Here is a 22,158-nt window from a genome sequence, read left to right as displayed (position 1 = left end):
CTGGCAGTCTCTGGGGGTGCCACAGGGTTCAATTCTCAGGCCGACTCTTTTCTCTATATATCAATGATGTTGCTCTTGCTGCGGGCGATTCCCTGATCCACCTCTACGCAGACGACACCATTCTGTATACTTCCGGCCCGTCCTTGGACACTGTGCTATCTAACCTCCAAACGAGCTTCAATGCCGTACAACACTCCTTCCGTGGCCTCCAACTGCTCTTAAACACTAGTAAAACCAAATGCATGCTTTTCAACCGTTCGCTGCCTGCACCCGCACGCCTGACTAGCATCACCACCCTGGATGGTTCCGACCTAGAATATGTGGACATCTATAAGTACCTAGGTGTCTGTCTAGACTGTAAACTCTCCTTCCAGACTCATATCAAAACATCTCCAATCGAAAATCAAATCTAGAGTCGGCTTTCTATTCCGCAACAAAGCCTCCTTCACTCACGCCACCAAACTTACCCTAGTAAAACTGACTATCCTACCGATCCTCGACTTCGGCGATGTCATCTACAAAATAGCTTCCAACACTCTACTCAGCAAACTGGATGCAGTTTATCACAGTGCCATCTGTTTTGTTACTAAAGCACCTTATACCACCCAACCACTGCGACCTGTATGCTCTAGTCGGCTGGCCCTCGCTACATATTCGTCTCCAGACCCACTGGCTCCAGGTCATCTACAAGTCCATGCTAGGTAAAGCTCCGCCTTATCTCAGTTCACTGGTCACGATGGCAAACCCACCCGTAGCACGCGCTCCAGCAGGTGCATCTCACTGATCATCCCTAAAGCCAACACCTCATTTGGCCGCCTTTCGTTCCAGTTCTCTGCTGCCTGTGACTGGAACGAATTGCAAAAATTGCTGAAGTTGGAGACTTATCTCCCTCACCAACTTCAAACATCTGCTATCTGAGCAGCTAACCGATCGCTGCAGTTGTACATAGTCTATCGGTAAATAGCCCACCCAATTTTACCTACCTCTTCCCCATACTGTTTATATTTATTTACTTTTCTGCTCTTTTGCACACCAATATCTCTACCTGTACATGAACATCTGATCATTTATCACTCCAGTGTTAATCTGCAAAATTGTAATTATTCGCCTACCTCCTCATGCCTTTTGCACACAATGTATATGGACTCTCTTTTTTTCTACTGTGTTATTGACTTGTTCATTGTTTACTCCATGTGTAACTCTGTGTTGTCTGTTCACACTGCTATGCTTTATCTTGGCCAGGTCACAGTTGCAAATGAGAACTTGTTAAATAAAGGTTAAATAAAGGTGAAATAAAAAAATGAAAAAACCTATTTATCCTAACCTTAACCTAATTATCCCAAGCAGTTTTTAGGGAATCTCATATACGTTTTCATCTCATATGTCACAATATTAGTAATCTCAATAGTAGTCATGAGACATTCTTTCCTGTTGCCCTCAAAATCCATTCCAGACTGTTTTAATGTATTTTACATGGACAGTATGTTATCCAGATGTGCACAAGGGGGCAGTCTTGTCTCAAAGATCTTTGGTGTGTTCAATGTATTTTACTATATATTTTCAATTTATTGCTCAATGAAATGAACCTTTTACCAGATATATGATTGTTGCCTTACTGGTGAAGGGCCAGCTTGATAAAAGCGCATCTTATCCGTTTGCTTGGATATTCACAAAATAAATGTGTCCAATAACATCACCCTACTCTACTGTTTAATCCCACAGTAAATAATTGAAGATTTAAAACTGCTGCAGCACAGAACAGGATTTGAAAGCATTGTTTGACAGATGGAAATTCAGAGGATTCAATTGTTAGTGCATGTAGGGGCATATAAGGCTAATTTCCTGCAATTCTACATGTTTTATGTCTCATTTATTATTAATGTCTGATATAAAAACACTAAACAAAGAGCTGCGGTTAATATCAGAATTGGTAGCAAGGTACAAGTTAATTCTAAATATTTCAAAAATGAAAAGTATTGTATTTGGGACAAATCATTGAACAAAATATTGTAATGAATAATGTGAAAATTGAGCAAGTTGAGGAGACTTAACTGCTTGGAGTAACCCTGGATTGTAAAACTGTCATGGTCAAAACATGTTAATACAGCATGTGGCTAAAATGGGGAGAAGTCTGTCCATAATAAAGCACTGCTCTGCCTTCTTAACAACACAGGTCCTACTGGCCCTAGTTTTGTCGCACCTGGACCTTAAGAAAAATTAAGAAAATTGCAATTAGGGCAGCACGGCTGGCCTTTAAATGTACACGGAGAGCTAACATGAATGAATCATATGCATATCAATCTCTCATGGATCAAAGTGGAGGAGAGATTGACTTCATCACTACTTGTTTTTGTAAGAAGTGTTGACAAGCTGAATGCACCGAGCTGTCTGTTTAAACTACTAGCACACAGCTCTGACACACATGCTTACCCCACAAGACATGTCACCTGAGGTCTCTTCACAGTCTCAAAGTACAGAACAAACTATGGGAGGCGCACAGTACTACATAGAGCCATGACTACATGGAACTCTATTCCACATCAGGTAAATGATGCAAGCAGTAGAATCAGATTTTTCTTTTAAAGAGGAAAATACACCTTTTGGAACAGCAGGTATTGTGAAGAGATACACAGGTACAGACACGCATACACACACAAACACTAGCACTAGCACATGCACTCTACACACATGTACGTTGTAATATTGTTGTATGGTGGTATTATACATTTTATATTGTAGATATGTAGTGGTGTAATAATGTTACATGAAGTACTGTTTTATCTTTTGTTTTGTGTGATGTAAGTGCCTTAATGTGTTTGGACCCCAGGAAGAGTAGCTGCTGCCTTGGCAACAGCTAATGGGGATCCCTAATAAATACAAATTCAAAAATGTGATATCTGTGTGAGAGTGACTAACAAATCAATGGGGGCCCCTAGAGGTCAGGGCCCCTGGGTGCATGCCCGATCGGTAATTTGGTGATGATTAGGCCATCTACAAGGTTTAGATAGCTGGCTAGACTACCTTACCTAGCAATACAAATTGTTTAGCTAGCATGGGTTAATTGAATGACTGTCAGTGACTGAGATTTTTTTTTTACTGCTGATGCACAACCAAATTTCGAAATGGCACCTTGTGTATTCTACTTTTCAAACTCTCATCAGTAAGTTGAGAACTCCACTGGGAAAGAAAACAAAAAGTATTAGGAAGAGGCGGCTCTGGGCAAAGACATTAACCAGCACTGGTAAATCAATCAGAAAGCAGGATAAGCACATTAGGATTCTTCACAGTATCACAGTCATGTTCTAGGCACCTGGTTGACCAAATTAACAAAATGTTTCTGGTCAGTGACATATCAATTCTTCATGGTGTCATTGATCTAGTCCAGGAAGTCAGGGATGTGCATGTAGATGTAGGTGTTGTTTCTAGTCTTGGTAGACACCACCCCATAAGCCACACCATTACAGACTAATGGATCACCAGAGTCTCCCTGGAAGTAACACACATAGACCACAATACCGAACAAATGAAAAGGTTGCCTGGCGACTCAAAGTGAATTCTTCCGCTGCTCTATGTTCACTACATACTTCAGTCTGAGACTTCCATAGTTGAAGTCGTTTGTGGTGATGTCAAAATTATGAATGTTGTACAAAACAAAGTTATCAGCGATTTGTTTCTTAATCCTGGTCCTGGGGATCCAAAGGGATGCACATTTTTGTGTTTGCCTCAGCACTACACACCTGATTCAAATCATCAAAGATGACGATGAGTTGATCATTTGAATCAGCTGTGTAGTGTTAGGGCAAAAACAAAGATGTGCTCACAAACAGTTCCCCAGGACCAGGATTAAGAAACACTGAATTTGAGTATCACAGCCAATTCCGAATATTCAAAACACCTCTTTACCCACTTGTGTTTTAGCTCAACCCATTGTTTTCTAGGACCAATCAGAACGATTAGAATGTATTTGCGTTTTAGAAATAATCGAGGAGCTACTCATTGCGGAGTACCTCCCCGAGAACAAATTAACGTCTGTGTGCGTGGCGTAGCGTTTGGCCAAAGCAAGGAGTTTAGGTAGCCAGGCAAATGAAAAGGCACATTTCCCTTGGAATGATTCATGTCCTCAAACCAAAGGGAAACTATAATTTCCTTTCATTCCTCTCATGTTATTTCCCCTTTAACATTACATACTTTCAGACGCCACTTACCTGAGCAGGTCCATTTAGTCCTGATGAGCAGACCTGATGGTTGTCAGAGCAAAGTTGATTCTCATCCAGTGTCACATTGAGGTCCTGAAGCACAGGGGAGCCTTGCTTTACATTCCTGATAGTGTGTCCCCAGCCTGACACCAGACAGTCCTTGGGCACCTCCTCATCTTTTGTCAGCGGGAGGCCAATGGGTCTCACATGGTCGGTGAAAACTGCAATCTCCTCCAGCTTTGAGGCAGAGAGTGCAGGTTTGTTGACTGTTACAACTTACATCCTTGGTTCTATAGTCTATTCAGCAAGCCTGGTAGTTAATTTAATGGTGGTTAACTTTTTTATCAATCAATTTCATACTTTGACATTAGTGATAATGTGCATGCACAATTTCACCTGTGTAGGTAAAAATAAGTGCAGCTTTAGGTCCTAGCTTGGACTTTTACCTTGAGTAGCATGATATCATTATTATATTCTTCATCATAATTTGGATGCAGAAACGCCTGTTTCACAAGCCTTTCCTGACCTTGCTCCTGCTGCACATTGTGGACTCCCAGCTTGACCTTAATAGATCTGTAGCATACACATAGACAGAGGCACAACACAATGGAATATACTGTATTCTTACACATATCTGCAACTGAACATAGTGGACAAACACAGACACTGATTGAAAACATAATGTCAATCTACCGTATATCCTTGCTTCCCGCTTGGTTCAACCTATGCGCTGACATTTCCCTTACGGAAAAACCACATTAATTTCACATGATCACGTAAAGTGTTCCGAAAACACGTTTTCATGTGATCACGTAATCTTATGGGAAGTTAATGTGACAACATGTAAAGCAACATGTGAGCATGTTGTCACAGATTCCCCCTGTACTGTTGCTCCTTCCGTGCACCAGTTCCAGAGGTCTACGTCACCGGCCTCTAGGCGTCACTGAACTGTTTCATTACGCACACCTGAATACAATTCCCCTGATTTGTAATTTTATACATGTGCCCTCTGTTCACCATTGTTTTGTTGGTTATTGTTCCCATGTCTGTTGGTCTGAGTACATGTGTGTTGTTATTTCGGCTTTCGTGCTGCGTGTATTGTGCATTTGTTATTACGGGTCTCGCCCCGTGTATTTATTAGAGGTTTTACCTCGCTCTTTGGTTTGGGTTACAGCTCAATATTTTTGGAAACGTGTTTGTTTTGGGCTTCGTCCCGATGCCTATTCATGGCATTACTGTGCCTGTCTCCAATCATTTATTCAACGTGACACACATAAAGTGTTCCAAAAACATGATTTCATGTTTTTTCTTATAAGGGTTAAATAGTCTGCAGTATATCTTAATGGTGCATGACTACATTTATTGGTAGGTTTTCCATACTGCACCTTTTATCTCAGCCTTTGGCTATTGGAGGTCTTAGCCCTGGGCTAAGCTGTGTTTCACGTCTAAATGCTCCAAAGGGGACATTAGAAATACATTGTTAACATGTGTAAATGCAACATTAGGAAGAGCTATGTGAAGCATGGGGTAGGATAGCCCTAGGCTAAAAACAGTCAAGATATTAAGGTGTGAAAAACCTAGAGACATTGAAATGGTACCCTATTAAAATGTTGGTGAGATTGCAGGAAAAGTCCAATTGAAAGAGTAGTTTGACCAGCATGCATTCTAATTCTAGGCATAGAGCTATAAGGTAGTGAGTTTCAAGGAGAAACAGTTGAAGCATTTATAGGGCAGATAATGGAGGCCAATGGGCTCCACACATTTTCTATTGGTTTTCCCTCACTAGATAAGCAGACATTACTGACCCCCCCCCCCCCCCCCCCCCCCCAGTGCAGTGGGCAGCAGTCCTCACAAAGTCCTCTCTCTCACTAGAACATCACAAAAGCTTCCTGGCTTCAGATTATTGGCAACAGCTTTCTCCAGGAGAACCATGTAGGGTCTACTGTGGGCCACAGCCTCCTTGCCCCCGCGTATACTGTGACAACATCAACAAACAGGATCCACTCAACCCATAATATCTAAAACGTTGTGGATTTTTGTGGATTTTTCTTATTTGATACCACCTTGCATAATACCTGATTGGATTAGTAGTAGTAGACTGCAAAAGTACAAGACCCTGAATCAATGCATACAGTGTGCTTAAAGTATTGGGACTGACACATATTTTTTTGTTATTTTGGCTCTGGATTTGAAATGATACAATGACTATGAGGTTAAAGTGCAGACTGTCAGCTTTTCCATCAGATTTCCATCTCCACTACCGTTCAAATGTTTGGGGTCACTTAGAAAAGTCCTTGTTTTGAAAGAAAAGCACATTTTTTGGTTCATTAAAATACAAGAAAATTGATCAGAAATACAGTATAGACATTGTTAATGTTGTAAATGACTATTGTAGCTGGAAACGGCTGATTTTTAATTGAATATCTACATAGGTGTACAGATGCCTATTATCAGTTTCATTAAATAGTAAGTGCAAAAAACACCAGTCTCCACATCAACAGTGAAGAGGCGACTCCAGAATGCTGGCATTCTAGGTAGAGTTCCTCTGTCCAGTGTCTGTTTTGCCCATCTTAATCTTTTCTTCTTATTGGTCAGTCTGAGATATGGCTTTTTCTTTGCAACTCTGCCAGAAGGCCAGCATCCCGGAGTCGCCTCTGCTGTTCACGTTGAGAATGGTGTTTTGCGGGTACTATTTAATGAAGCTGCCTGTTGAGGACTTTCACATGGAATAGTCTTCATTTCTGAGAACAAGAATTGACTGAGTTTCAGAAGAAAGTTATTTGTTTCTGGCCATTTTGAGCCTGTAATGCTCCAGATACTCAACTAGTCTGAAGAAGGCCAGTTCTATTGCTTCTTTAATCAGAACCGTTTTCAGCTGTGCTAACATAATTGCAAAAGGGTTTTCTAATGATCAATTAGCTTTTAAAATGATCAACTTGGATTAGCTAACACAACGCACCATTGGAACACAGGAGTGATGGTTGCTGATAATGGGCCTCTGTACGCCTATGTAGATATTCCATAAAAAATCAGCCGTTTCCAGCTACAATAGTCATTTACAACATTAGCAATGACTTCTGATCAATTTGATGTTGTTTTAATGGACAAAAAGGAAGGACATTTAAGTGACCCCCAAACTTTTGAACGGTAGTGTATATCAGGTGAACCATTTAGAAACTACAGCACTTAAGGGAGAAAAAGTATTGGGACAAATTTACTGTAACTTTACTACTTAAAGTATTTGGTCCCATATTCATAGCACGCAAGTACTACCTCAAGCTTGTGACTACACATTTGTTGGAAGCATTTACTGTTTGTTTTGGTTGTTTCTGATTATTTTGTGCCCAATAGAAATGAATGGTTAATAATGTATTGTGTCTTTTTGGAGTCACTTTTGTTGTAAATAAAAATAGAATATGTTTATGCCTCTGTCTCACTCACCATTATTCACAATTCAGTCAGGATTATCCATAGTCACGGTAGCATCCACATTAATGTGAAAGTGTTTAGAAACATTCTACTCTTATTTACAATAAAAGTGACTCCAAAATGACACAATACATTATTTTCCATTCATTTCTATTGGGGGTCTATGTAAACAGTGCTGTAAACGGTTCACCCGATATGGATGAAAATACCCTCAAATTAAAGCTGACAGTCTGCACTTTAACCTCCATAAGTCATTGCATCATTTCAAATCAAATGCGCTGTAGTAGAGCCACAACAACAAATGTCTCAATACATTTGGAGCTCACTGTACATGTGCAGTCTAGGTATTTTATTTTTTTACCTTGTGTGTAGAAGAGGAGTATCAGGAGCAGAGTACCCAGGTTCAATGGAATGCCCATAGTGAATGGACTTCAGCTGAGCAATTGATGTGATTGGAGACCTGTGAGAAATGTCATTCACTGTCTCCTCTTACACTTCAGCTTTAAATAGGCCTTGGAGGAGACCAGGATTGAATCATCTATGCATATATGTTGAGTGATTGACACTGAGAGTGATGAATGACAGAGCTTAAACCCTTTCCCTTTGTGTGCATGTCATTTATTTCAGGTTGATATATTTGCATTTACTGCCTTCGAAGCAAGCAAGACACCAATAGTAGTAATGTTGAAACTATAGCTAGGCTAGTTATGGACTGTAGGGGTCTTTCAGAGCATCATGTGACTGAAAGGAAAGAACATAAATGCCTTTGGGTGACATTGAACAAATATCCTGTGATTTATGTTTTGAAGATTTATATGATGTGAAGGTCGCTTCTTGTGTGTGACCCAAGGCTTACTCGTAATTTAGTCTACTGGTGCATAATTTAGCATAAATCAAGCCATATGGTGGCCTGTGATGCACATACTGTACATCTGTCAAAATGTACAATCGAATGCCTCTCATGTAAAAACAGTAGACAGCTTTGAAGATTCTCTGTTCATGGCTCTTCCCTGTTCAAGGTCATGGCTCTTATAAGTCTCTTTTTCTGCCATCGGACCCCAGGTAACGTTATTTAAACTTAACCCTAGTCAAGAGTATCGAAATAGGAATTGTTGGGTTTTAGGGTTCATTGTACCCAGTGCTTTGTGATCCGATAGGTTTGTCTGGTATGGGGAAGGCATTAAAGTCCTTTGGGAAGAAAACTAAAGGATCAAGTGACTAGAATCTCTTATATTATATTAACCTGCACAGACGACAGTGAGCGTCATGGTCAATCAATCTACTTCAACCAAAAATGGAAATAAAATTATACCACTATTAGACATTCATGTGAGGCATATCTCAAAAGCAGATAATGATGCATATTGGAAGCTTGTGGGTTCTAAAAGGCTCTTTTCGGTTTGTCAAAAGGAGAAACTGACTTGAAAGGTATGGGTACCCTCTGTCGTAAAATACTGAAATATTCTGCTTTTACAAACTGTTATGCTGTTTTCAAATGAAACACAATACCTTGTAGTATACCCTGACCTGAAATATTCTGCTTTTACAAACTGTTATGCTGTTTTCAAATGAAACACAATACCTTGTAGTATACCCTGACCTGAAATATTCTGCTTTTACAAACTGTGATGTTGTTTTCAAATGAAACACAATACCTTGTAGTATACCCTGACCTGAAATATTCTGCTTTTACAAACTGTGATGCTGTTTTCAAATGAAACACAATACCTTGTAGTATACCCTGACCTGAAATATTCTGCTTTTACAAACTGTGATGTTGTTTTCAAATGAAACACAATACCTTGTAGTATACCCTGACCTGAAATATTCTGCTTTTACAAACTGTGATGTTGTTTTCAAATGAAACACAATACCTTGTAGTATACCCTGACCTGAAATATTCTGCTTTTACAAACTGTGATGTTGTTTTCAAATGAAACACAATACCTTGTAGTATACCCTGACCTGAAATATTCTGCTTTTACAAACTGTGATGCTGTTTTCAAATGAAACACAATACCTTGTAGTATACCCTGACCTGAAATATTCTGCTTTTACAAACTGTTATGCTGTTTTCAAATGAAACACAATACCTTGTAGTATACCCTGACCTGAAATATTCTGCTTTTACAAACTGTGATGTTGTTTTCAAATGAAACACAATACCTTGTAGTATACCCTGACCTGAAATATTCTGCTTTTACAAACTGTGATGCTGTTTTCAAATGAAACACAATACCTTGTAGTATACCCTGACCTGAAATATTCTGCTTTTACAAACTGTGATGTTGTTTTCAAATGAAACACAATACCTTGTAGTATACCCTGACCTGAAATATTCTGCTTTTACAAACTGTGATGTTGTTTTCAAATGAAACACAATACCTTGTAGTATACCCTGACCTGAAATATTCTGCTTTTACAAACTGTGATGTTGTTTTCAAATGAAACACAATACCTTGTAGTATACCCTGACCTGAAATATTCTGCTTTTACAAACTGTGATGCTGTTTTCAAATGAAACACAATACCTTGTAGTATACCCTGACCTGAAATATTCTGCTTTTACAAACTGTGATGTTGTTTTCAAATGAAACACAATACCTTGTAGTATACCCTGACCTGAAATATTCTGCTTTTACAAACTGTGATGCTGTTTTCAAATGAAACACAATACCTTGTAGTATACCCTGACCTGAAATATTCTGCTTTTACAAACTGTGATGTTGTTTTCAAATGAAACACAATACCTTGTAGTATACCCTGACCTGAAATATTCTGCTTTTACAAACTGTGATGTTGTTTTCAAATGAAACACAATACCTTGTAGTATACCCTGACCTGAAATATTCTGCTTTTACAAACTGTGATGTTGTTTTCAAATGAAACACAATACCTTGTAGTATACCCTGACCTGAAATATTCTGCTTTTACAAACTGTTATGCTGTTTTCAAATGAAACACAATACCTTGTAGTATACCCTGACCTGAAATATTCTGCTTTTACAAACTGTTATGCTGTTTTCAAATGAAACACAATACCTTGTAGTATACCCTGACCTGAAATATTCTGCTTTTACAAACTGTGATGTTGTTTTCAAATGAAACACAATACCTTGTAGTATACCCTGACCTGAAATATTCTGCTTTTACAAACTGTGATGCTGTTTTCAAATGAAACACAATACCTTGTAGTATACCCTGACCTGAAATATTCTGCTTTTACAAACTGTGATGTTGTTTTCAAATGAAACACAATACCTTGTAGTATACCCTGACCTGAAATATTCTGCTTTTACAAACTGTGATGTTGTTTTCAAATGAAACACAATACCTTGTAGTATACCCTGACCTGAAATATTCTGCTTTTACAAACTGTGATGTTGTTTTCAAATGAAACACAATACCTTGTAGTATACCCTGACCTGAAATATTCTGCTTTTACAAACTGTTGTGCTGTTTTCAAATGAAACACAATACCTTGCTCTTGTTAAAGCTTTTAGAATGTATTAGTTTCTGTATTCTTTTTGAAAATCATCTTTGGAGGTGATGTACAATTTAAAAGTAATTTTGGATTGTAATTGAACTTCAGGGTCAATGATTGGATCATGGACTGTCACACAATTATCAGAGCTATCTGACTCAAGGATTTAAGTCTAAATCACTTTGAGGAATTTCAATTTTTAATTTTTTAATTTTATTTACTTTTACCCCTTTTTTTCTCCACAAATTTGTGATATCCAATTGGTAGTTACAGTCTTATCTCATCTCGGCAACTCCCGTATGGACTCGGGAGAGGCGAAGGTCGAGAGCTATGCATCCTCTGAAACACGACCCGCCACCATTAATCTTACACATTTTGCATTTCACCCCTTTCTGCATAGTGCAATCTGTTTCTACTTACTTCAGTAGATTTCAGTTCAAAACATAATAATAGCAGGCGGCAGGTAGCCTAGTGGTTAGACCATTGGGCCAGTAACCGAAAGGTTGCTGGATTGAATCCCTGTGTTGACAAGGTAAAAATCTGTCGTTCTGCCCCTGAACAAGCAGTTAACCCACTGTTCCCCGGTAGGCTGTCATTGTACATTAGAATTTGTTCTTAACCGACTTGCCTAGTTAAATAAATGTTTAAAAAAATAATAAAGCAATGAAACAGTTGGCTTCTCTTCTCCCTATGACCTGTGTGAACATATCTACATCTATTAGTCGGCTGTCTCACACCCACACAAAGGGATGCTGCTTCCTGTTTACCATGCAAACCGAAACCAAGTCTGCTTTCTGATACTTTCTCACCAGATGACCCTCCTTTCTCCTTATGTGACCCTCCTGTCTACCTCTCTTGTCCTCATATCAAATGTCAACATCATGGGGTGAGTTAAACTGCTCAAGATATGTTCCTTCATGGGGTGTATAAAACCTACAAACCAGAAACAACCTACTTCCCTTGGCTAAAAAGGGGTACCCCTTTGTTTTTGGTAAGAGTATAAACTGACCGCGTAGCCCCAGGTATGTCTATTACATACCTTTTTTTATTTATTTTATTTTTATTTCACCTTTATTTAACCAGCTAGGCCAGTTGAGAACAAGTTCTCATTTACAACTGCGACCTGGCCAAGATAAAGCAAAGCAGTGTGAGCAGACAACAACACAGAGTTACACATGGAGTAAACAATTAACAAGTCAATAACCTTCCAGAGTCTAGACTGAATAACCACACGCCTTTTATTCTAATTGATTGGAAATAGTGTGCAACAGTGGGTTTTGTGAGAAGGAAAGCGAATAAGAGAAGTGAATGGTCTCTGGGAGCTGTGTGATGGCGTAATGGGAATCACAGGAGGCAGAGAGAAACTGAACAGAGAGGAAGCCTAGCAGGAGAGGCCTTTATCGTCAGCTTGTCAGCTTTATTGGGACTGCGGGGATTGAGCGCCGCCCGGTTTAGCCATCAGCCATTGCGGTCGAAAGCAGGGGAAAGTAATGATAGTCATAAAAAGTCCATCAATAATGGCGAAAATTACATGTTTATTAAGAAGAAAGGAAAATTACAACAATAAAAGGAAGACCTTGATCATTGTGTCGCACATCACGGTGAATTCGAAATCACATATGTGGTAGGCCGGGGGTTAATTCATTGTCTACTGTCTACTGGTGGATGTGGCTTTATTTCTGTGGTATGATCATGTCATAAAGAAGTCTACGCCCAGAAACACATGATTGGATCTGTGTTGATAGGATGGAGAGGAACTAAAGACTGACTTCCTGAGTCCTCCATCAGCTCCTTTCTGATAGGTCTGTCCAGATAACTAGCTACAATGCCTCCAGCCTCTGTCTGACACCATGCAATGTTCATTATAGAAGTAATCCTCAAAACACTTGTCAAGCGGTGCTCTCTGAAGCTGTTCACGTGACAGCTGTGTTGTCTTTGGGATTCATGGTTGAGAAAGTAAAAATCAAGAGACATACAATTAATATCTAAAGTCTAGATGTTGTTATTTAGACGAGGGGGGAGAAACATTGGTCAACATACTATAAGGCACATAAACTGGATTATAAACTTGGTGGTTCCAGCCCTGCATGCTGATTGGTTGACAGCCATTGTAAATTCAAGCAATAAGGCACAAGGTATACGAACGACACAACGCGGAGTGCCTGGATACAGCCCTTAGCCGTGGTATATTGGCACCCGAGGTGCCTTATTGCTATTATAAAAATAATTTTTTTGTCATACCCGTGGTATATGGTTTGATATACCACGACTGTCAGCCAATCAGCATTCATGACTCGAACCAAATCAAATTTTATTTGTCAAGTACACATGGTTAGCAGATGTTAATGTGAGTGTAGCGAAATGCTTGTGCTTCTAGTTCTGACCATGCAGTAATATCTAACAAGTAATCTAACAATTTCACAACAACTACCTTATACACACAAGTGTAAAGGAATTAATAAGAATATGTACATAAAAATATATGGTTGAGCGATGGCCCGAACGGCATAGGCAAGATGCAGTAGATGGTATAAAGTACAGTATATACATATGAGCTGAGTAATGTAGGGTATGTAAATATTATATAAAGTGGCTTTGTTTAAAGTGGCTAGTGATACATTTACTACATCTCATTTTTAATTATTAAAGTGAGAGTCAGTATGTATTTAATTATTTGAGATTTGAGTCAGTATGTTGGCAGCAGCCACTCAATGTTAGTGACGGCTGTTTAACAGTCTGACGGCCTTGTGATAGAAGCTGTTTTTCATTCTCTCGGTCACAGCTTTTATGCACATGTACTGACCTCGCCTTCTGGATGAACAGGCAGTGGCTCGGGTGGTTGTTGTCCTTGATGATTTTTTTGGCCTTCCTGTGACATCGGGTGGTGTAGGTGTCCTGGAGGGCAGGTAGTTTGCACCCGGTGATGTGTTGTGCAGACCTCACTATCCTCTGGAGATCCTTACAGTTGTGGGCGGAGCAGTTGTCGTACCAGGCGGTGATACAGCCTTACAGGATGCTCTCGATTGTGCATCTGTAAAATTTCTTCAGCCTCCTGAGGTTGGATCTCCTGGATACCTGGATCTTGCAGCTAGTTAGCTGCTATCCGTGTGACTATCGGCTTACGTCGTTCTGCCCCTGAACAGGCAGTTAACCCACTGTTCCTAGGCCGTCATTGAAAATAAGATTTTTTTCTTAACTGACTTGCCTAGTTAAATACAGGTTAAAAAAAAAGACTCCTGGGCTACAAACACCTATCCGGACACCTATACTGCCAACGCGGAGCCCCACCGGGCCTTCACAACTGGACTACCGACGTTATCTGCCCGAGGGAGTTATCCAGCCGAGGGAGTTATACCTGAACGCTCATCTGCGGCCCGCTAATCGTTAGCTGTCTTATTGGCTGCTATCTGAATAGATCTATCGGACAATCTTTTTCCTTTTTTCTTGGGCTTCTATAACTATATCTATTTTTTGGCGAATTGGATTGATCCCCTCTACCACACGGAACCCCACTAATCCTACCGACGGAAACGCATGAGGTGACTAAAAACAGACCACCATCCTATACTAGCTTGCTACCGATGGCCCGGCTAGCTGTCTGAATCGCCGTGACCCCAACCAACCTCACTACTCACTGGACCCTTTTGATCACTCGACTAAGCATGCCTCTCCTTAATGTCAATATGCCTTGTCCATTGCTGTTCTGGTTAGTGTTTACTGGCTTATTTCACTGTAGAGCCTCTAGTCCTGCTCACTATACCTTATCCAACCTATTAGTTCCACCACCCACACATGCGATGACATCTCCTGGTTTCAATGATGTTTCTAGAGACAATATCTCTCTCATCATCACTCAATACCTAGGTTTACCTCCACTGTATTCACATCCTACCATACCTTTGTCTGTACATTATACCTTGAAGCTATTTTATTCCCCCCAGAAACCTCTTTTTACTCTCTGTTCTAGACGACCAATTCTCATTGCTTTTAGCCGTACCCTTATCCTACTCCTCCTCTTTTCCTCTGGTGATGTAGAGGTGAATCCAGGCCCTGCAGTGCCTAGCTCCACTCCTAATCCCCAGGCACTCTCTGTTGATGACTTCTGTAACCGTAATAACCTTGGTTTCATGCATGTTAACATTAGAAGCCTCCTCCCTAAGTTTGTTTTATTCACTGCTTTAGCACACTCTGCCAACCCAGATGTTCTAGCTGTGTCTGAATCCTGGCTTAGGAAGATCACCAAAAATTCTGAAATTTTCATCCCTAACTACAACATTTTCAGACAAGAAAGAACTGCCAAAGGGGGCAGTGTTGCAATCTACTGCAAATATAGCCTGCAGAGTTCTGTCCTACTATCCAGGTCTGTACCCAAACAATTTGAACTTCTACTTTTAAAAATCCACCTCTCTAAAAACAAGTCTCTCACCGTTGCCGCCTGCTATAGACCACCCCCTGCCCCTAGCTGTGCTCTGGACACCATATGTGAACTGATTGCCCCCATCTATCTTCAGAGCTCGTGCTGCTAGGTGACCTAAACTGGAACATGCTTAACACCCCAGCCATCCTTCAATCTAAGCTTGATGCCCACAATCTCACACAAATTATCAGTGAACCTACCAGGTACCTCCCCAAAGCCGTAAACACGGGCACCCTCATAGATATCATCATAAACAACTTGCGCTCTAAATACACCTCTGCTGTCTTCAACCAAGATTTCAGCGATCACTGCTTCATTGCCTGCATCCGTAATGGGTCAGCGGTCAAATGACCTCCACTCATCACTGTCAAACGTTCCGTGAAACACTTCAGCGAGCAGGCCTTTCTAATCGACCTGGCCGGGGTATCATGGAAGGATATTGATCTCATCCCGTCAGTAGAGGATGCCTGGTTATTTTTTTTAAATGCCTTCCTAACCATCTTAAATAAGGATGCCCCATTCAAGAAATTTAGAACCAGGAACAGATATAGCCCTTTGTTCACCCCAGACCTGACTGCCCTTAACCAACACAAAAACATCCTATGGCGTTCTGCATTAGCATCGAACAGCCCCCGTGATATGCAGCTTTTCAGGGAAGCTAGAAACCAATATACACAGCCAGTTAGAAAAGCCAAGGCAAGCTTTTTCAAGCAGAAATTTGCTTCCTGCAACAAAAACTCAAAGAAATTCTGGGACACTGTAAAGTCCATGGAGAATAAGAACACCTCCTCCCAGCTGCCCACTGCACTGAAGATAGGAAACACTGTCACCACTGATAAATCCACTATAATTGAGAATTTCAATAAGCATTTTTCTACGGCTGGCCATGCTTTCCACCTGGCTACCCCTACCCCGGTCAACAGCACTGCACCCCCCACAGCAACTCACCCAAGCCTTCCCCATTTCTCCTTCTCCCAAATCCAGTCAGCTGATGTTCTGATAGAGCTGCAAAATCTGGACCCCTACAAATCAGCCGGGCTAGACAATCTGGACCCTTTCTTTCTAAAATTATCTGCCGAAATTGTTGCCACCCCTATTACTAGCCTGTTCAACCTCTCTTTCGTGTCGTCTGAGATTCCCAAAAATTGGAAAGCAGCTGCGGTCATCCCCCTCTTCAAAGGGGGGGACACTTGACCCAAACTGCTACAGACTTATATCTATCCTACCCTGCCTTTCTAAGGTCTTCGAAAGCCAAGTCAACAAACAGATTACCGACCATTTCGAATCTCACCATACAATCTCTGCTATACAATCTGGTTTCAGAGCTGGTCATGGGTGCACCTCAGCCACGCTCAAGGTCCTAAACGATATCTTAACTGCCATCGATAAGAAACATTTCTGTGCAGCCGTATTCATTGATCTGGCCAAGGCTTTCGACTCTGTCAATCACCACATCCTCATCGGCAGACTCGACAGCCTTGGTTTCTCAAATTATTGCCTCACCTGGTTCAACTACTTCTCTGATAGAGTTCAGTGTGTGAAATCGGAGGGTCTGTTGTCCGGACCTCTGGCAGTCTCTATGGGGGTGTCACAGGGTTCAATTCCTGGACCGACTCTCTTCTCTGTATACATCAATGATGTCGCTCTTGCTGCTGGTGAGTCTCTGATCCACCTCTATGCAGACGACATCATTCTGTATACATCTGGCCCTTCTTTGGACACTGTGTGAACAACCCTCCAGGCAAGCTTCAATGCCATACAACTCTCCTTCCGTGGCCTCCAATTACTCTTAAATACAAGTAAAACTAAATGCATGCTCTTCAACCGATCGCTGCCCGCACCTGCCCGCCTGTCCAATATCACTACTCTGGACAGCTCTGACTTACGAATACGTGGACAACTACAACTACCTAGGTGTCTGGTTAGACTGTAAACTCTCCTTCCAGACCCACATCAACCATCTCCAATCCAAAGTTAAATCTAGAATTGGCTTCATATTTCGCAACAAAGCATCCTTCACTTATGCTGCCAAACATACCCTTGTAAAACTGACCATCCTACCAATCCTCAACTTCAGCGATGTCATTTACAAAATAGCCTCCAATACCCTACTCAACAAATTGGATGCAGTCTATCACAGTGCCATCCGTTTTGTCACCAAAGCCCCATATACTACCTACCATTGCGACCTGTACGCTCTCGTTGGCTGGACCTCGCTTCATACTCGTCGCCAAACCCACTGGCTCCATGTCATCTACAAGACCCTGCTAGGTAAAGTCCCCCCTTATCTCAGCTCGCTGGTCACCTTAGCATCACCCACCTGTAGCACACACTCCAGCAGGTATAGCTCTCTGGTACCCCCAAAACCAATTATTTCTTTGGCCGCCTCTCCTTCCAGTTCTCTGCTGCCAATGACTGGAACGAACTATAAAAACCTCTGAAACTGGAAACACTTATCTCCCTCACTAGCTTTAAGCACCAGCTGTCAGAGCAGCTCACGGATTACTGCACCTGTACATAGCCCATCTATAATTTAGCCAAACAACTACCTTTTCCCCTACTGTATTTATTTTATTTTCTTATTTTATTTATTTTGCTCCTTTGCACCCATTATTTCTATCTCTATTCTGCACATTCTTCCACTGCAAATCTACCATTCCAGTGTTTTACTTGCTATATTGTATTAACTTTTTTTTTTGTTGCCTTTTTTGCCTTTTTTTGCCTTTTACCTCCCTTATCTCACCTCATTTGCTCACATCGTATATAGACTTTTTTCTACTGTATTATTGACTGTATGTTTGTTTTACTCCATGTGTAACTCTGTGTTGTTGTATGTGTCGAACTGCTTTGCTTGATCTTGGCCAGGTCGCAATTGTAAATGAGAACTTGTTCTGAACTTGGCTACCTGGTTAAATAAAGGTGAAATAAAATTAAAAAATTAAAAAGAGGCGCTGCTGCACCTTCTTCACCACGCTGTCTCTGTGGGTGGACCATTTCAGTATGTCCGTGATGTGTATGCCGAGGAACTTAAAGCTTTCCACCTTCTCCACTACTGTCCCGTCAATGTGGATAGGGGGCTGCTCCCTCTCCTGTTTCGACGATCATCTGCTTTGTTTTGTTGACATTGAGTGTGAGATTATTTACCTGACACCACACTCCGAGGGCCCTCACCTCCTCCCTGTAGATCATCTCGTCGTTGTTGGTAATCAAGCCTACCACTGAAGTGTCGTCTGCAAACTTGATGATTAAGTTGGAGGCGTGCATGGCCACGAAGTCATGGGTGAACAGGGAGTACAGGACAGGGCTGAGAACGCACCCTTGTGGGGCACCAGTGTTGAGGATCAGTGGGGTTGGATGTTGTTTCCTACCCTCACCACCTGGGGGCGGCCCGTCAGGAAGTCCAGGACCCAGTTGCACAGGGCGGGGTCGAGACCCAGGGTCTCGAGCTTAATGACGAGTTTGGAGGGTAATATGGTGTTAAATGCTGAGCTACAGTCAATGAACAGCATTCTTACATAGGTATTCCTCTTGTCCAGATGGGTTAGGGCAGTATGCAGTATGGTTGCGTAGTCTGTGGACCTATTGAGACCTATTAGTCTCTCAAAGCACTTCATGATGATGGAAGTGAGTGCTACGGGGCGATAGTCATTTAGCTCAGTTACCTTAGCTTTATTGGGAACAGGAACAATGGTGGCCCTCTTGAAGCATGTGGGAACAGCAGACTAGGATAAGGGTTGATGTCCATAAACACACCAGCCAGCTGGTCTGCGCATGCTCTGAGGACACGGCCAGGGATGCCGTCTGGGCCGGCAGCCTTGCCTGGGTTAACACGTTTAAATGTTTTACTCACATTGGCTGCAGTGAAGGAGAGCACGCAGGTTTTGGTAGCGGGCCGTGTCGGTGGCACTGTATTGTTCTCAAAGTTGTTTCGTTTGTCTGGGAGTGTCACGCCCTGGCCATAGAGAGGCTTATTATTCTCTATTTTGATTTGGTCAGGGTGTGACTAGGGAGGGCATTCTATGTTCATTTTCTATGTTTTTGATTTCTGTGTTGTTTGGCCGGGTGTGGTTCTCAATCAGGGACAGCTGTCTATCGTTGTCTCTGATTGAGAACCATACTTAGGTAGCTTTTGCCCACATGGGTTTTGTGGGTAGTTATTTTCTGTTTAGTGTGTTTTGCACCTGACGGAGCTGTTTCGGTTGTTTCTTTTGTGCCTTGTTGTATTTAGTGTTCAGCCTCAGAAGTTGCAGCCCAAATAAATGCTTCACAGAGTTCAAGTAACAGACACATCTCAACATCAACTGTTCAGAGCAGACTCTGTGAATCAGGCCTTCATGGTTGAAATGCTGCAAAAAAAACACTACTAAAGGACACCAATAATAAGAAGAGACTTGCTTGGGCCAAGGAACACAAGTGATGGACATTAGACCGATGGAAATCTGTCCTTTGGTCTGGAGTCCAAATTTGAGATTTTTGGTTCCACCCACCATGTCGTTGTGATACGCAGAGTAGGGGAGCGGATGATCTCCGCATGTGTGGTTCCCACCGTGAAGCATGGAAGAGGAGGTGTGATGTTGTGGGGGTGCTTTGCTGGTGACACTGTCAGTGATTTATTTAGAATTCAAGGCATACTTAACCAGCACGGCTACCACAGCATTCTGCAGTGATACGCCATCCCTCATGGTTTGGGCTTAGTGGGACTATCATTTGTTTTTCAACAGGACAATAACCCAACACACCTCCAGGCTGTGTAAGGGCTATTAGAGCAAGAAGGAAAGTGATGGAGTGCTGCATCAGATGACCTGGCCTCCACAATCACCTGACCTCAACCCAATTGAGATGATTTGGGATGAGTTGGACCGCAGAGTGAACGAAAAGCAGCCAACAAGTGCTCAGCATATGTGGGAACTCCTTCAAGACTGTTGGAAAAGCATTCCTTATGGAGCTGGTTGAGAGAATGCCAAGATTGTGCAAAGCTGTTATTGGGTAGTTAAGGAAAACAAAAACATCACATTTGCCAAAGGCATGTCGTGCTGTGTGTAGTCTGTAAAACTAAACAGGAGGATTTTCAATGATGATATAAGACATTGTTCACGAGAACATCACGAGAACAACAACTTGCAGACTTGTTTTCGAGTTGCTGTGCGTTTTGTTGCTGTGCGTTTTGAAACTTTCAACCGGTTTTCCCCATTAAGCAGCGAGTCGGAGTCAGAGGCCGAGTCTTCTCTGGTCTCTACTCCTCTCGTTACGGGGTCTGAGACGCCGAAGCTTCCCACCATTAGCTCTGACAAATTGAAAACTCTAGTCATTGGCGACTCCATTACCCGCAGTATTAGACTTAAAACGAATCATCCAGCGATCATACACTGTTTACCAGGGGGCAGGGCTACCGACGTTAAGGCTAATCTGAAGATGGTGCTGGCTAAAGCTAAAACTGGCGAGTGTAGAGAGTATAGAGATATTGTTATCCACGTCGGCACCAACGATGTTAGGATGAAACAGTCAGAGATCACCAAGCGCAACATAGCTTCTGCGTGTAAATCAGCTAGAAAGATGTGTCGGCATCCAGTAATTGTCTCTGGCCCCCTCCCAGTTAGGGGGAGTGAGGAGCTCTACAGCAGAGTCTCACAACTCAATCGCTGGTTGAAAACTGTTTTCTGCCCCTCCCAAAAGATAGAATTTGTAGATAATTTGCCCTCTTTCTGGGACTCACCCACAAACAGGGACCAAGAATGACCTGCTGAGGAGTGACGGACTCCATCCTAGCTGGAGGGGTGCTCTCATCATATCTACCAACATAGACAGGGCTCTAACTCCTCTAGCTCCACAATGAAATAGGGTGCAGGCCAGGCAGCAGGCTGTTAGCCAGCCTGCCAGCATAGTGGAGTCTGCCACTAGCACAGTCAGTGTAGTCAGCTCAGCTATCACCATTGAGACCGTGTCTGTGCCTCGACCTAGGTTGGGCAAAACTAAACATGGTGGTGTTCGCCTTAGCAATCTCACTAGGATAAAGACCACCTCCATTCCTGTCAGTATTGAAAGAGATCATGATACCTCACATCTCAAAATAGGGCTACTTAATGTTAGATCCCTTACTTCAAAGGCAATTATAGTCAATGAACTAATCACTGATCATAATCTTGATGTGATTGGCCTGACTGAAACATGGCTTAAGCCTGATGAATTTACTGTGTTAAATGAGGCCTCACCTCCTGGCTACACTAGTGACCATATCCCCCATGCATCCCGCAAAGGCGGAGGTGTTGCTAACATTTACGATAGCAAATTTCAATTTACAAAAAAAAAAAGACGTTTTTGTCTTTTGAGCTTCTAGTCATGAAATCTATGCAGCCTACTCAATCACTTTTTATAGCTACCGTTTACAGGTCTCCTGGGCCATATACAGCGTTCCTCACTGAGTTCCCTGAATTCCTATCGGACCTTGTAGTCATAGCAGATAATATTCTAATCTTTGGTGACTTTAATATTCAAATCAAATCAAATTTATTTATATAGCCCTTCGTACATCAGCTGATATCTCAAAGTGCTGTACAGAAACCCAGCCTAAAACCCCAAACAGCAAGCAATGCAGGTGTAGAAGCACGGTGGCTAGGAAAAACTCCCTAGAAAGG

General features: G+C 41.8%; 1 protein-coding gene across 1 annotated transcript; it reads right to left on the bottom strand.

Annotated features, from left to right (window-relative positions):
• Window positions 1-1,444: 1,444 nt before the first annotated feature.
• On the bottom strand, window positions 1,445-5,144 carry LOC109888624 (kallikrein 1-related peptidase b9-like). The gene is made up of 4 exons (XM_020479781.2): window positions 4,890-5,144; window positions 4,643-4,769; window positions 4,206-4,433; window positions 1,445-3,487 (listed from the first exon to the last, which is right to left on the bottom strand). The coding sequence occupies exons 1-4, from the start codon at window positions 4,931-4,933 to the stop codon at window positions 3,377-3,379; spliced, it is 510 nt and encodes a 169-aa protein (XP_020335370.1). The 5' UTR covers window positions 4,934-5,144; the 3' UTR covers window positions 1,445-3,376.
• Between the last annotated feature and the right edge of the window lie 17,014 nt (window positions 5,145-22,158).

The sequence above is a fragment of the Oncorhynchus kisutch genome, linkage group LG4 (genome assembly GCF_002021735.2).
Source record: "Oncorhynchus kisutch isolate 150728-3 linkage group LG4, Okis_V2, whole genome shotgun sequence".
NCBI classification, from domain to species: domain Eukaryota; kingdom Metazoa; phylum Chordata; class Actinopteri; order Salmoniformes; family Salmonidae; genus Oncorhynchus; species Oncorhynchus kisutch.
This window is presented reverse-complemented; position numbering and strand designations above follow the sequence as displayed.